The sequence below is a fragment of the Prorops nasuta genome, unplaced genomic scaffold (genome assembly GCF_024137725.1).
Source record: "Prorops nasuta isolate Cenicafe-Biocafe unplaced genomic scaffold, Cenicafe_Pnas_1.2 PNAS00003, whole genome shotgun sequence".
NCBI classification, from domain to species: Eukaryota; Metazoa; Arthropoda; class Insecta; order Hymenoptera; family Bethylidae; genus Prorops; species Prorops nasuta.
Window position 1 is genome coordinate 5,468,793 of NW_027116800.1, and position 13,931 is coordinate 5,482,723.

The window sequence follows — 13,931 nt, forward strand, 5'->3', positions numbered from 1 at the left end:
CAGAAAGAAGGACTTGCCTTCTCATAAGTTCGATGTTGTAGATATTTTACCAGCTAATTTATCATAAGATTAAGCTTGGATTTATAAAAAATAATTGTTAATTTGAATAAGTGACTAATTGGAAATAGAAATATTATTCACACATGGTCGACCTGTACATAGAAATTTTATTAGTGAATGAACAAAATTAAAACATAAAAAACCCAGACATATTTCTTCGTAAGTCTTTAAAAATACATATATTTTTTTAATTTTTGATGATTTATCTGTAGTTAAATACAATAAGATATGATTCGAATAAAGCTTCTTAACTGACCGGTAAATCAGCGTTCATATTTATCAATTTTATAAAATTATAATGCTTTCAGGAATTAAGCGTAAACATATTCCTTTCTATATTTTAAACTCATCAATATGGTTTATAGAAAATCAATATATATATACGTGATATTTTATATTTAAAGTTTGATTCCTTATAGCAAAGATTTTAAGCAGTTTAGATCTAATTTGTAAATTTAACGAAATCCCTTTGAAGAATGTCAATATTCTCGTAAAAATTAATGGACTTAGTTTATGAGTTTAATGTTTCCAGCTAACTTACTGGTCTTATGGGAGAGAAAGATTATTATGTATATTGTATGTTGTGCGTTAGAATGTTAAAGTAAATTTTAATGCATATTCTTTTATTTTTTTATCAATTAAGCAATTATATTGGTGGTTGAATAGTCTCTCAATACATTTTTATTGAAATGATTCCAATACGGTAAAGTATGATATGGTTGTTTTCAGGATCTTAAATAGAAAAGCTAATAGAATATTATTTAAGAAAGAGGAAAAATTGATAAAATTATGTTTTATTTACAGTTGCGAATCCTTGCATAGAAACCGTAAAAATTTTACCAGCTGTTAATCTACAAGGGATTGAACTTCTCATTAGCATCAATTGTAAAAGTTGTTTAGATCTTTTAGACATTTTATACCAGTTTCCCCTGCATCTAAAATTAATTAAATTTTTTCTGTCATGCCCCACTTATTTTCTCGAAATTTTAGTTATCACGCAAAGTGTCGCAAAGCGGCATTTCACTTACATGCTTTTATTCACTTGAGCACTGGTATTCAACAAAGATTGTGCTTGCCAGCATATCCACAAAAGATGAAGCGTTTGTGCAATTATCATCGAAATATATTGTACAGCATCTAAGAAAGCTGTTGTGTGCATCAACACCTTAAATATAAAAAATAACTTTTTTTGGATACATATAAATAAGTTAAATACACCAGTATTTTTGATCTCAACTTGCACTCCTGCCACACTTATCATAATGATGTGTAATCCTATTTCAAAAAAGAGAGAAACTGAAAATATCGACTCCATAATATTCGAGAATCTGTAAAAGATTTTAATACAAGACTTTCGGCGAGATAACAATAGTAATGATTTTTTATCATCAGTGTATGATATATATATAAACTTACTGTAATATATTCTTGTGTATAACAATACATCGTAATATTGTCATATAATTTGAATCTTTATCCCGTTTTGGATACAGATCGTAGTCAAGCGTTTCTGACAACGCAATTTTCTCCAACCTCATACTGCACAATATATTTTCTCTGATTAAAACAATAATTGAAAATTTATTAATTATTTGTTAATTTACCCTAATACGACGAATATCGAACAAACATGTTGTATTAAAATGATGAAAAATGAATCTAGGGCGGAAAACGTGAGTCCAAAAAGTAAGCACGATACGCTTGAATGAATGAATGCAAATAGGAAAATTTCTCCTGTATCCTTTCCGTAGTAAACATGTGCCGGAAGAATTGGTTCAGGCCAAGAACTATTCTCGGAAACTAAATACTGAGCCACCAGAATTGTGAATGGTGGCATTAGGTACAGGAAGCATGATGTACACATATAAACTAAAAAAAACCTTTTACCGGATAAAATTGTAACTTAATACATTTTGCAATATTAATAATGAACCAAGAAATTTGGTATAACAATAAAATATTAATTTATAGAATTGGAAATAGAAGCTTACCGGTATAGAAAAACGCCAATTTTCTTCCAAATTCTGCATACTGCTTTACAATCTCAATTTCTTGTTGAGAATTGAAGATTTTCCAATTGTCCTTTATTTTTTCTAATAATATTTTCACCTGTAGTTTCAAAACTAGGTCGTCAAGACAATCAATAATACTGAAACTAACCTATTATCACACACCTTCCAATGATTAATGGTGAAACCGCAAATTTTTGTCATAATTATAAACGACGCGAATAATATAGGAAAAATCTCGACCATATTGTTCATATCCAATCCACTGTGGTAAATTTCCCAAATCTTTAAATGATATTTTATTAGATTACCTTCGAGTATAATTAATTAATGCACTAGTAGCCAGTACAGTAAAATCATCCATTATATATAAGTGAATATGATTAAGATAGAAATACCTGTGCTATAATCAAACCGAGAACAATGGAAAATACAGCAGGGTAATACGGGATTCTTGATAAGAGTGGTTGGTAGGGCCATAAACCAATGAGCCACGTTAAGTTTTTCAAGATCTTATAATAATGTTCATCAAAGATGTTGTTTTCATTTTTCTCAGACATGGCTGTTATTCGACTCACGTAAATTTTCTCTTTCAGTTACTTCAGTGCTAATGGCTCTTATGACTAGCAATTCCTTTTAGAATACTCAATTCCTCGTATGTACTAGTATCCCACACAGAATCATATATAGTATAAGCTAAATATATAGAAAGTATGACTCTGCTTCTATTGCTTTTCCCAAATCATTTTCAATGAATGAATTTCTCAATAGATCTAGATGTCGTGTCGCTTGATAAAAAATCTATCCTTTCTTATAATAACAGGGTATAATCTGCGGTTGATAGTGACAGCCTGGTTAGTACCACACTTACATAGAAATCAATTTACAGCAAAAAGCTAGCTAGGAACGTTTCCTTTGAAGTTTTCATCAGAAAAGAGTATTCTATTATGAAATTGTGAATGGGATGGTGGGGGAGAGGGAGTGGGGAGAAATTTAGACACTTGACATTTATTCGAAGCGTTAGTCTCTCTTGAACTGTTCGTGATAAAGGTTGTACCCTGCAAAAACGTTAACATGATAAAAAGTTATTCGAAAAATTGAAAAATTCAGAGTGAAATTTACTTAATGATAAGATTGATCAAACACTTTATAAGATACAATTCGTAAGGGGTTATTTTAATAGATTATTGTAATTTCTATGAATGTTGTTTTGTTGATTGGTTTCTGAAGAAATCCTTTGTAAAAAAATTTTAAATGTTTTATGGTGTGACTGAAATTTAATAAAGCACAATAGAGTAAGAAAGTAAATTTATTAACAAATAAATAAAGATCTGTAATAACAGATTGGCTTCTAAGTTTTTTTTGTTTAAACTACATTAACAAATTCAACAATGTTCTTCAATTAAAATTGTGTTCATACTGTACAATACAAAGCTGTTATTTAAAGTTTTTTAGAAAGTTATCTACAGCTCATAATGTTCACATTTACGAATCATTAACTAATATTAGTAAAATACACACATTAACTATTAATATATTTAAATTCTATTTTAGTTATACTTGTGTGTGTGTGTGTGTGTGTGTGCCATCAATTTTGTCTATTTGTTCTTCTTTATTAAACAATCTCTATTATCAATTATAACTGTCATCTGTAAATATATGAGTTTGCAAATGCTATATTGATGGAAGTTTTTGTCGTTATGTTAACAAGCTTCTTTTTAATTAGAAGATACGTCATTTTGTGGTAAGTTTTACATTCCATTACTACGATCATCAATTGAAGAAATTATTTTAATTGTCTAAATAATGTACAATAGGATACGATTGTCTGTGTCGTCTGTAAATATTTGGATTATCTTAAATTATAAATGGATTCTTAATATTAATTAATACTAAAATCATTATTTTTACCCAACGTATTGTTTCCACAGACAAAGTCAATAAATTGAATGGGCGAATAACGCATGGTTTATAATTCCTTCTAAGTATCAACAATAATAGCTTTTGCGTACGTATTTTTTGGTTATACCAAGTACTACTGTACCTAAGACATTAAGGAATTCCTAAGAGATTAATATTATTTTGTACAAATAAATGGAAATAGAGTGAAATATATTATCTTATTGTTTTGTTTAATCTATCTTACGCTGCGATTGAAAGCTTTTCACTCGTGTCAATTAATTTCTGAGCCATGTAAGCCGCTGTCCAAAAATATACGAGCTCAGCAACAAAAAATGCTGTATATCGAATCCTTAAGCGCTGAAAGCAGATTTAATTCATTAGGCGGAAGAAGAACACGATGGAACGACATGCACACCTCAAATTCCAATAGTTGTACAATTGTGGTACTGATAATATAACTGCTTCCAATTAGTTGTGTGAGCACCACGGGAGCGTAGAAAGACTGGATCAAATCGACAAACCTTTTTTAAGGAAAATTCTTTTACTGCATAATCTAACCAAAAGTATAAACTCTCGTAATTTTCTATTGTTTACTAACTCCAAAATCTCCTTATGTTTTTTAACACATATAATTACGCTATTGTAGATATTATCATTGCATTCCGAATTTTCATTAAAATTAGACTCATCCTTTTGGTTTGGCTTACAATGCTCAAAAACATTTCTTAATCGATATCTGTTAGATTAGTGAACGCAATAAGTATAAAGTTTTAAGTAGATTAATTAATTGCAAGACGTTTTCAGCATACCCAAGCATCATGAAGAGCCCTGAAGCGTGAAGCAACAAAATGAAAAATGTACAAGCAGTAGCAAGCACAGCAGTGAGTCCGATCAAAATTATTCCGTGCACGTGAACATAAATGTAAATCTTATATTTTTCTTGATCTATTAGATGATCAGTAAAAAATGGATATTCGAAGGGTCTGGATTCGTTCAATGGAAAAAATAAGTCCATCAATTGTTCTTTGTGGCAAAAGGGAATTAAAACGACTATTGCGCCATACACGTAAACTAAAGAGTTTAAAAAACAAAAGTGAAAATTTCATTACTATATTATCAGCATGATGAATTATATCAAAACATAATTAAGCCACTTCTTACTAATAGAAAGTAATGTGATATATTTTCCTTGTTTACTGAAATCTCGTAAAATGTTCAACTCTCCTTCGGACATATCGGCGTTCCATGTGTTTATAATAATATCCCAAAAATGCTTGAACTTAAAATATTCTATTTATTTATTAGAAACTCTTATCAAAGAATGGTGGGACCACTGGATACTCACCGCATGAGCGTTCTTGTAAATAAAAATCAGATTTATTACACCTAATAAAGCGCACGTTAAGAGAGGAGAAACATTCAATAAAATATCGGCCTCAAATTTTGATGTAACTAATTTGGCTGACTGAAAACCAAGCAAAACTGATAGTAACCTTTCATTATTACGAATAGTTAAGCAAATGAAGACGAGATAATACTGTTTTATAAATACCATAACGAAAATACCCGATAAGGCTGCCAACATAACGAAGGACTTCATTAATATGGCACTCCAAATATTTTGATAAGGCCATAGTCCAACTAATTCTAATAGACATTTAATATACTTGTAATAATGCAACTCGATATAATTCATTTTGCTTGGAAGTCCAAAGCGAACTGAGGTGAGGAGCGAGATAACTTTTAAGACTTTTTTCTAAACGATTTAATTATTGAGCTCTGTCTTAAAAAATGCAATATTCTTTTCATTTTACCAGTTTACGTTTTCTCTTATGGAAATATAAAGAAAAAAGTTATTCTTCGAGTATAAGCCATAGTGATTGGCAAGCTTAATGCTGAATTAGAAAGGGGAAACATATACATAAATTATAAACTTGACTCTTATAACGTTTACTCTCTAACACTCTAACCCTTTTTTCAGAGTATACACAGTTGCTATGAAAATAATCACTTATTAATACTAGCAGTGGTTAAACAGTGATATAAAACATTTTTCCAACGAAAGAATATATGTATAATCATCTATGGCATATTTTAGTGATCATTTAGTTCCTATGAGACACAGTTTTTTAACATTTGTATAATCACTGCACCACTGTGATGCTTTAACTAGTAAATGCTTCTAAAAAGTTTGATGTATTTTCGATTATAAATGCAGCTACATTTGATTATTGCTGTAATTGTCTAAAGAGGGTGCAGTAGGAAACGATGGTTTGAGTGACCTGTAAAAAAATCAGTCGAAACAGGATATAAGCCAAAAATGTTTAACGATGCAATAATATTTAGAGTTATCTGCATCACCCAACGTGTAGTTTCCATTGACAGAACAATTATGTTGTACGTATGAATAACACAGGGTTTATGACTTCTTCTAAGTATTAACAATAACAATTTTTGAACGCGAACTGGCTGATTATACCATGTTCCACAATATCTGAAAATATTTTATTAAACGTTCTGAAAAATTGGAGAGGTTTTCACCAGCAGGTTCTAATATGAAAACTCACACGTTAGTAGAAATACCTTCGCTGGAATCCATTATTTGTTGGCTCACGTGAGCAGCTGTTAAGAAATAGAAAAGTTGGGCTATGCAAAATATTGCACATCGCAGTCTCAAATGCTGAAAAAGGTAATTTTTGTTTAATTAGCTTTATTTTAACACTAATCCACTAATCGTAATTTTACCTCGAACTGTATAATTTGCACTAACGTTGTGCTTATGATAAAAGTACTGCCAAGTAATTGTAGGAAAATTATTGGTTCGCAAAACGACTGTGCAAAATCGGCGAATCTTCGTTAATAAAAATACGATTTACTATTAATACATCTGCATTGCAATATGAAATTAATAGTAAATACTGAGTATTTTGATTATTTGACTAACTTTATTACTTCTATGTGCCTTTCAATACAAGATTGAATATTTTTAAAAGCTTCATTCGAATTATCAAGTTGCTTCTTATCTTCGTGATCGAATACCATTTTTAATCGTTCCCTGTTGAAGTAAAACAATGACATAAGTGAATCAGTTTAATTATTATCTTAGAGTCATTCGGGTAACTGTGCATATCGTCTATATCTCTAAAAAGAGAAGAGAGGATATTATATTATTCTGATCGAACAAAATATCGTTATTGTGCCATATATAATACAGTTTGCGTATGCGTCATGGCATCTCGCACTGCGTTAAACTCAGCTTCCCCATCTGAAAAGGACCAGTAATATCTTATGTTTTTCTTTAATAGAATAGAGTTAAATATCAATACATATTATTAAAATATATGTTTCCTATTGTCGTCTTGACCGATATTTTTGTTCAAATCGATAACTATGGGAATAAATGTGCTCGCGTATCTTACCCCGACATAATATCATTTTTACGTATGCGCCAAATTACGTCCTGTATGTACAAAATGAAGCATTGAATCTGTTATCTATCTCTTGTTGCTTAATAAGTATAACTGCTGGTATTTATAATTTGTACGTAAAGCACAGAAATGTCTATCCTCATCCTTTTTATCGAATAGAAAATTTCTGTTGTGCTAAATGTTAATAAAATAAGAAAATATAATGTAAAAATATTGTATTTTTTTATACATCATTGTACGAAAATATCTGTTATTTTAATTATAGTATACGCATATACTTACCCCTCATGGGTGCGCACAGTTACCCGCAATAGAAAGCAAGTAGGCGCAATCTGCAAATCTCTTTACGTTAAACTTTTGAAATATTTGTATGAAATGTGTATATTATTTTTTATAGAAAAATTGTGATCTTTAATCAAAATTAAATTTTGATATTATCGTTTCTTAATTGTTATTCATAATGATTGTTTGGCAGGTTCAGAAATGAAGACTGCGCACATTTGATCCGAATAACTCTATGGTAGTTATTGCTAGCATAAGTTTAAACTCACCCTAGCATCGCGAACAATCCTGCAGTATGAAGCGATAGGACCAGAAAAGTGCTAATATATGCCAAGCATGCAGTTAATCCAACTGCGATAATTCCATGTATATGAATATAAATATAAACAATGTATTTATCATGATCAACAAGATGATCCATGTAAAATGGAAATTCGTGAGGTCTAGATTCGTTCAATGGAAAAAACAAGTCCATCAATTTTTCTTTGTGGCAAAAGGGAACGAGGATTATAAGTGCACCATATCCATACCCTAAAATTCACCACAATAACTGAAAAGCTTAAGAGTAATTTGATTAGATGAAAATTGACACGCTTTTTACAGATATAAATTAACGTGTACAGCCTGCCCTCTCTGCTAAATTCATGCAAAATATCTAACTCTTGCTTGGTCATATCGTGCTTCCAGGTTTGGAGAATGTACTTCCAAAAGCGTGTAAACTAAAATTATTTATTTTTTCGTGTAACTTAATCTCTTGTTTTGTCAACGAAAAACAGGTATTAAACTGATACTTACTTTGTGGGAATTCTTATAAAAAAAGAAAAGATTTAGAATGCCCAATACATTACACGTTAGAAACGGAGCAATGCCCAACGCGATATTCATGTCAAAATGTGAGGTGAACAATTTTGCCGTCTAAAAATTAGACAGCCGACATAAGCATATATTTAAGAATATTAAGAAAATCTTACGTTCAACATAATAATTGAAAATTATATTTCAACGATTGCAGGTTAAGGTACCATGACGAAAAGACTGGAAAAGGCAGAAAACAGAACGAAGGATCTCATAATTACAACTGTCCAAAACTTTTGAAACGGCCAATGGCCAATTAAGATTAATAAATACTTGTTGTACTTGTAATAATATAATTGATTGGAGTCCATCCTTACTTGAGGGCTCGATGCAAACTGACTGAGAGGTTCCTGGAAACTTTAAGCCACGTTCTTCCTTATGTATTTTTTAGTCTTAGTGCTGTATGGAATTGTGTGCAGAAAGAAATTAAGAGAGGAGATACCGCGAACGCGGAGGAAGAAATAATTTTATTCCCAAGGTATAAGCTGGAATGATTGATAGGCTAATATCGAATAGTGGCAGTGAAATAAGTTATACATGAGGAACAACGGGCATATGGTAAGTAGTGGATATAATATTTTTACCTTGTCTTTAATTATTGATTATTTCACTGAAAAATTTAGCGCAACCGTCATAAAATATACTGTGAGATAAAATACTAAATGAATATATCTTGTACCTTTTAGAACTTTAATTCTTGCAATACAACGTTTCATTATTCTTGAAAAATGAGCCTCGTATATTGGATCTATTGGAAATGAATTTTTATACTTTATTCAAACAAAAGAAGTTATTTAAGTACTAAATAAATTTGGCTTTTCGTTCTTTGGCAAGACCTTATGTGATGCTGATAAAAGATGTATTTTTACAAATTAAATTAAATTAAGTATCTTTTATTTTCAGTTTTAGTACATAAGCGTAAATATTATAATAAGTATTTTTTACAATTATAAAAATAATATACGAAGCAAAGGTTATCATTACAAAAAGTATTATTAATCAGAATGTATAACTTACCTATTCATAATGAAATTTGGTATATATAAGTATATATGAATATAATAGCCTTCTTACCCTGTAAAAACATATTGAATATGAAATTTCATTTGTTAATATTTATAGTTTCATTCCAGTACGTGCAAAAAAATACTAACTTTCTGATATTTGTGAGAAACTCGAAAAATCAGAGCTCAATCGCTGCATGTAGAAAGGCGCAAGATGTTTTTGATAATAAAAGACAATTTATTATGCTCCGTAAACATTTGCTCATTAATCGGTATTGTATGCGCCACATGGCATCGATGTCCTACTCGGAAAATCTAAATATATTTTTATTATTAGAAAGTTTTAGATTGGTAATTAAAATTATACGATAATGTAAAAGGTATTCTTTCATAAATTCTTTAAACAGTACAATCACTTTCTAGCATACTACGTGTAATAATTTGATATGAGGAAAAATACTTTTTATTTGAATTAAATAAAGCATTAATATTGATAAATATTCTTATGAATATATTATTGCTTACACTTCTCTAGGAGGTTTTACACAATAATAATGTAGTTACTTTTATATCGTTGTAAACCTTTCTTATAAAATATGTGAGTAGAGATAGCATGTTACTCTAAAAGTAATATATACTATATAAGTAACCATTAGTGACTGAAACAATACGGACTCCCTTTTCCATCTGGCGATTTGCCCGAGTTGTCGCCTCATGTATTTTTCTAACTACATTTTGCCTATTAAGAATTCACATGCTCGAATACATACATAATTAGTTTTACATGGTAGGAGGGTTAGAAAAGTTGGCGCGACCATGCGCAATATGGATGATAAAAAATCTAGAATTCTTAGTCTTCTCTGAGCCACGAAAGACAATGGACTTTGAGCAAAAGCATTTTTACTCGTTCAACGAGTTTCTATTAAAAATAGTTGGACAATGGCCGTACGATAGTAAATATAAAAACTATACCTGTAGAACTGTTATCATTGTCCTGCTAGGCATAGCCATTTTTGGCCAGGTTGTCCTTAGCTTCACAATCGATTACACGAGCATTTCTTTTAATTTAATTATAAGTAATTTTAGGTTTCGAAAATCATTTTGATAAAGGGGGAGGATGTTACTCTTACTATCGATATTATTCCCACGTTAACAATTTTATCAGCCACTCTTGTATGTATGATTTCGCACTATAGTCACGTGAGCAAAGTAAGCGCTTCCGAAAAAATAAGATTTAACGGATTTATTAAATGTTAAAATATTGATTAAACTGTAATAGTTTCTTTTGCATAGTTCAACAGAATTTTCGAGGAATTAAGAAACGAGTGGAAAGATAATTTTACTCCACCTGAATTAGCGGTTAAAGAGGAATATGCCAAAAATGGAAGAGCGTTAACTGTTATTTTTGCAGGTAAGTAAATTCATAACAAGAATTTACAATTTTAATCAACAATTTTTCTTTTAGTTTATGTTCTCGGGTTTTACGTTCCTGCAGAAACTGGTGTAGCGATAAGGAGCATATTTGTCATTTATAACGATACCCGAAAGCGACACCAACCATATGCGTGTGAACTCTTTATTATTGACGAACAGAAATATTTTTATTTAATTTTATTTCTCATATATTGCGTAATTCTCGTTGTAGCTTTTGTAATATTAGCCAATGAGAGCATGTACGCAGTTTATATTTATCACATTTGTGGAATGTTGGACGTTGTTGGGTAATATCTCCAATTTCCATTAATGTATTAATTAAGCGTCTTTTTAAATTCTCATAAAGAGATATTTATTATATCATGTGTTATACATACTATAATTTTTTATAAATAAAACTGGTAAGAATTTCACAGGTATCGTTTAGAGCAATTAGGAAATATGAAATTTGAAGTAACGCCCGGAGTTCCTAGTTTAGATGTTCTCGATTATAAAAAAATCACTCAAAGTGTCAAGACTCACCAAAAAGCTATTTCGTTAGTATAATATGGTGACGCTATGTTATCACAATTTATTAAATATTATCACTGGTAGTATACTAAAAATGCCTATTCGCTGACACAACTCTCTTCTAAAAAGAAACGTGTTTTTAAGGATCGTAGGAATTATGGAATCGTATTATGGATTTAGTTTCCTTATTGAATCGGCGGCTTTCGTAATTTTGGCTGCGTTTACGTTAGTGCAAGCCTCTGACTTTCAGGTAAAAGTTTTATGAAGAATAATTACACAAATTCTAGCTAAAAAATTACAATAAAAATTGTTGATTTAGTCACTACATATCAGACCAACAGCGTTCGCAATTGCCCAAATCCTTTATCTTGGTGTGGTCAATTTTACCGGACAGAAATTAATAAATTCTAGTACAAGAATTGCTGAACAAGCGTAAGTATATAGAAATAATTTAGAAACATAATATTATTCGCTTTAAACAATAGTAAATATCTATTGAAAATAGATATTCTGGAAGATGGTACAGATGCCCTGTATGGATGCAAAAACTGATGATACCAATAATAATACGTAGCCAAACACCTTTGGTACTTACAGCATCCAAATTCTTCATTTTGTCCTTTGAAAATTTTCGAGTGGTAATTTACACACGAAGCGTATTATAAATTGTATTCATTAAAATATGATAATGTAATAACTATTATACTATATTTTTTATATCATGATTTTTTAAGATACTTCGAGCAGTAATATCATACGGTATGGTCATTCGGGGTCTGCACTAAATACTGTTAAAAAATATCTCAGACTGATTGAATTAGTTATGATTTGTAGAGATTGAGTAATTAATATAATTAATTGGAATAAATTTTTTACATTTTAAGCACAAATGCCACAATTAACTATTAGAAAAATAAAGTCTTCATTTTAATATCGAGATTATTCTACATAATATGTTGAGAAAAGGTATTTTATTATTTTTAAAATAACATTAGGCTTAAAGTATAAAAACATATGATGCTTAATTTTTGTTTGTACACAAGTTCTCTCTACGATTTAATTTTCCCTTTAAAGATTTAAGGGTATTTCCCTTTATTCTTATTTATTTACTTCGTACACAAGCGTAACAAATCAGGTGCAAGGGTGCAGCACTTGCAAACCACCGTCCACCGAGCAAGTTATGGTACTACGACCAGTTACCATCGCAGTATATACCGCTGCAAACCTCTTCTGAACAGACTAACCAACCTTCTGCAAAATTTCGATCACACCCATTCTTTTAAAACTACATCACAACTACAAGTATACTAATATACTAAATATATAGGTTGAACAAGTGATCGATAAGGGGAGTGTGTTTGTCAATCTTTACTTTTAATTATACCTAATTGTATACAAATCTCTTCTAGTGCCAATTTAGTGAAAACAAGAAACCAATTAAAGAGTTGAGAAATGGCAACAGTAGGAGAACCTCTTACTTTAGCTAAAGGTGAGAGAATATTATTTATGAAATAGATAAAAAATGGATGCAATATAACCATTCTGCATTATATTATAGATGTCAAAAGATCTATCGAATTATTAGACAAATTACAAAAAGGTAAGTTATTACCACTGTGATTTAATTTATGTCATTAAAACTTTTAAGGTTAATTGAGGCTTATCTTTAGGTGGTGAGGTTCCCACAACAAAGCTTTCAGCACTGCAAAAAGTTCTCCAAAGTGATTTTTTGAATGCTGTTCGAGAAGTTTATGAGCATGTTTATGAAACTGTAGATATTCAGGTAACTACATCAATCTAATTTTTTTTGTAAATGTACTTGTAATATATAATTTGCATGTTCTTTCTAAGGGCTCCCAGGATGTTCGTGCTTCAGCCACTGCCAAAGCTACAGTAGCTGCCTTTGCTGCTAGCGAAGGCCATGCTCATCCTCGCATAGTTGAATTGCCCAAAACTGAAGAAGGATTAGGGTTTAATGTAATGGGAGGGAAAGAACAGAATTCACCTATCTACATATCTAGAATTATTCCTGGTGGTGTTGCTGATAGACATGGAGGTTTGAAACGAGGAGATCAACTTCTTTCAGTAAATGGAGTGGTTAGTATTGCTTTGTTGTGATAGCTATTTTCTATTGCACCGAATGCATCTGTTATAATTATATCAATAAATAATAAAATTTGCATCATTTTCTTTATTTTATACAATATTAGTAAGATTGAATATATTAAAAGTGCTTGAATGTTTCTAACACTATATGCATCTTTTAGTGCGTTGAAGGAGAAAATCATGAAAAAGCTGTCGAGCTGTTGAAACAGGCACAAAACTCTGTTAAGTTAGTAGTTCGCTATACACCACGTGTTTTGGAAGAAATGGAATTAAGATTCGATAAGCAGAAAGCTGCAAGAAGGCGCCAACAAATGCAATAAATAATCTGATATACAATCAAG

At 30.6% G+C, this 13,931-nt stretch overlaps 3 protein-coding genes across 4 annotated transcripts; 2 read left to right on the top strand and 1 right to left on the bottom strand.

The window, feature by feature from the left end:
- Positions 1 to 6,054: 6,054 nt before the first annotated feature.
- On the bottom strand, positions 6,055 to 8,529 carry LOC136786079 (odorant receptor 22c-like). Of its 2 annotated transcripts, XM_066747577.1 has the most exons (7): positions 8,477 to 8,529; positions 7,951 to 8,400; positions 6,916 to 7,026; positions 6,717 to 6,822; positions 6,539 to 6,651; positions 6,333 to 6,465; positions 6,055 to 6,253 (listed from the first exon to the last, which is right to left on the bottom strand). In XM_066747577.1, the coding sequence occupies exons 2-7, from the start codon at positions 8,154 to 8,156 to the stop codon at positions 6,200 to 6,202; spliced, it is 723 nt and encodes a 240-aa protein (XP_066603674.1). In that variant the 5' UTR covers positions 8,157 to 8,400; positions 8,477 to 8,529; the 3' UTR covers positions 6,055 to 6,199. The 2 variants fall into 2 exon arrangements, with proteins under 2 accessions (XP_066603674.1, XP_066603673.1); XM_066747576.1 differs by having other exon boundaries at positions 6,055 to 6,465.
- A 1,795-nt stretch (positions 8,530 to 10,324) lies between these two features.
- LOC136784368 (odorant receptor 4-like) lies at positions 10,325 to 12,795 on the top strand. Its single transcript, XM_066744980.1, has 13 exons — positions 10,325 to 10,561; positions 10,627 to 10,749; positions 10,834 to 10,951; positions 11,006 to 11,107; positions 11,186 to 11,261; positions 11,391 to 11,510; positions 11,629 to 11,734; positions 11,804 to 11,916; positions 11,990 to 12,122; positions 12,219 to 12,243; positions 12,319 to 12,325; positions 12,480 to 12,486; positions 12,607 to 12,795. The coding sequence occupies exons 1-13, from the start codon at positions 10,325 to 10,327 to the stop codon at positions 12,793 to 12,795; spliced, it is 1,356 nt and encodes a 451-aa protein (XP_066601077.1).
- On the top strand, positions 12,783 to 13,930 carry veli (L27 and PDZ_signaling domain-containing protein veli). The gene is made up of 5 exons (XM_066747585.1): positions 12,783 to 12,973; positions 13,043 to 13,084; positions 13,155 to 13,267; positions 13,336 to 13,581; positions 13,752 to 13,930. The coding sequence occupies exons 1-5, from the start codon at positions 12,937 to 12,939 to the stop codon at positions 13,908 to 13,910; spliced, it is 597 nt and encodes a 198-aa protein (XP_066603682.1). The 5' UTR covers positions 12,783 to 12,936; the 3' UTR covers positions 13,911 to 13,930.
- Position 13,931: the final 1 nt, after the last annotated feature.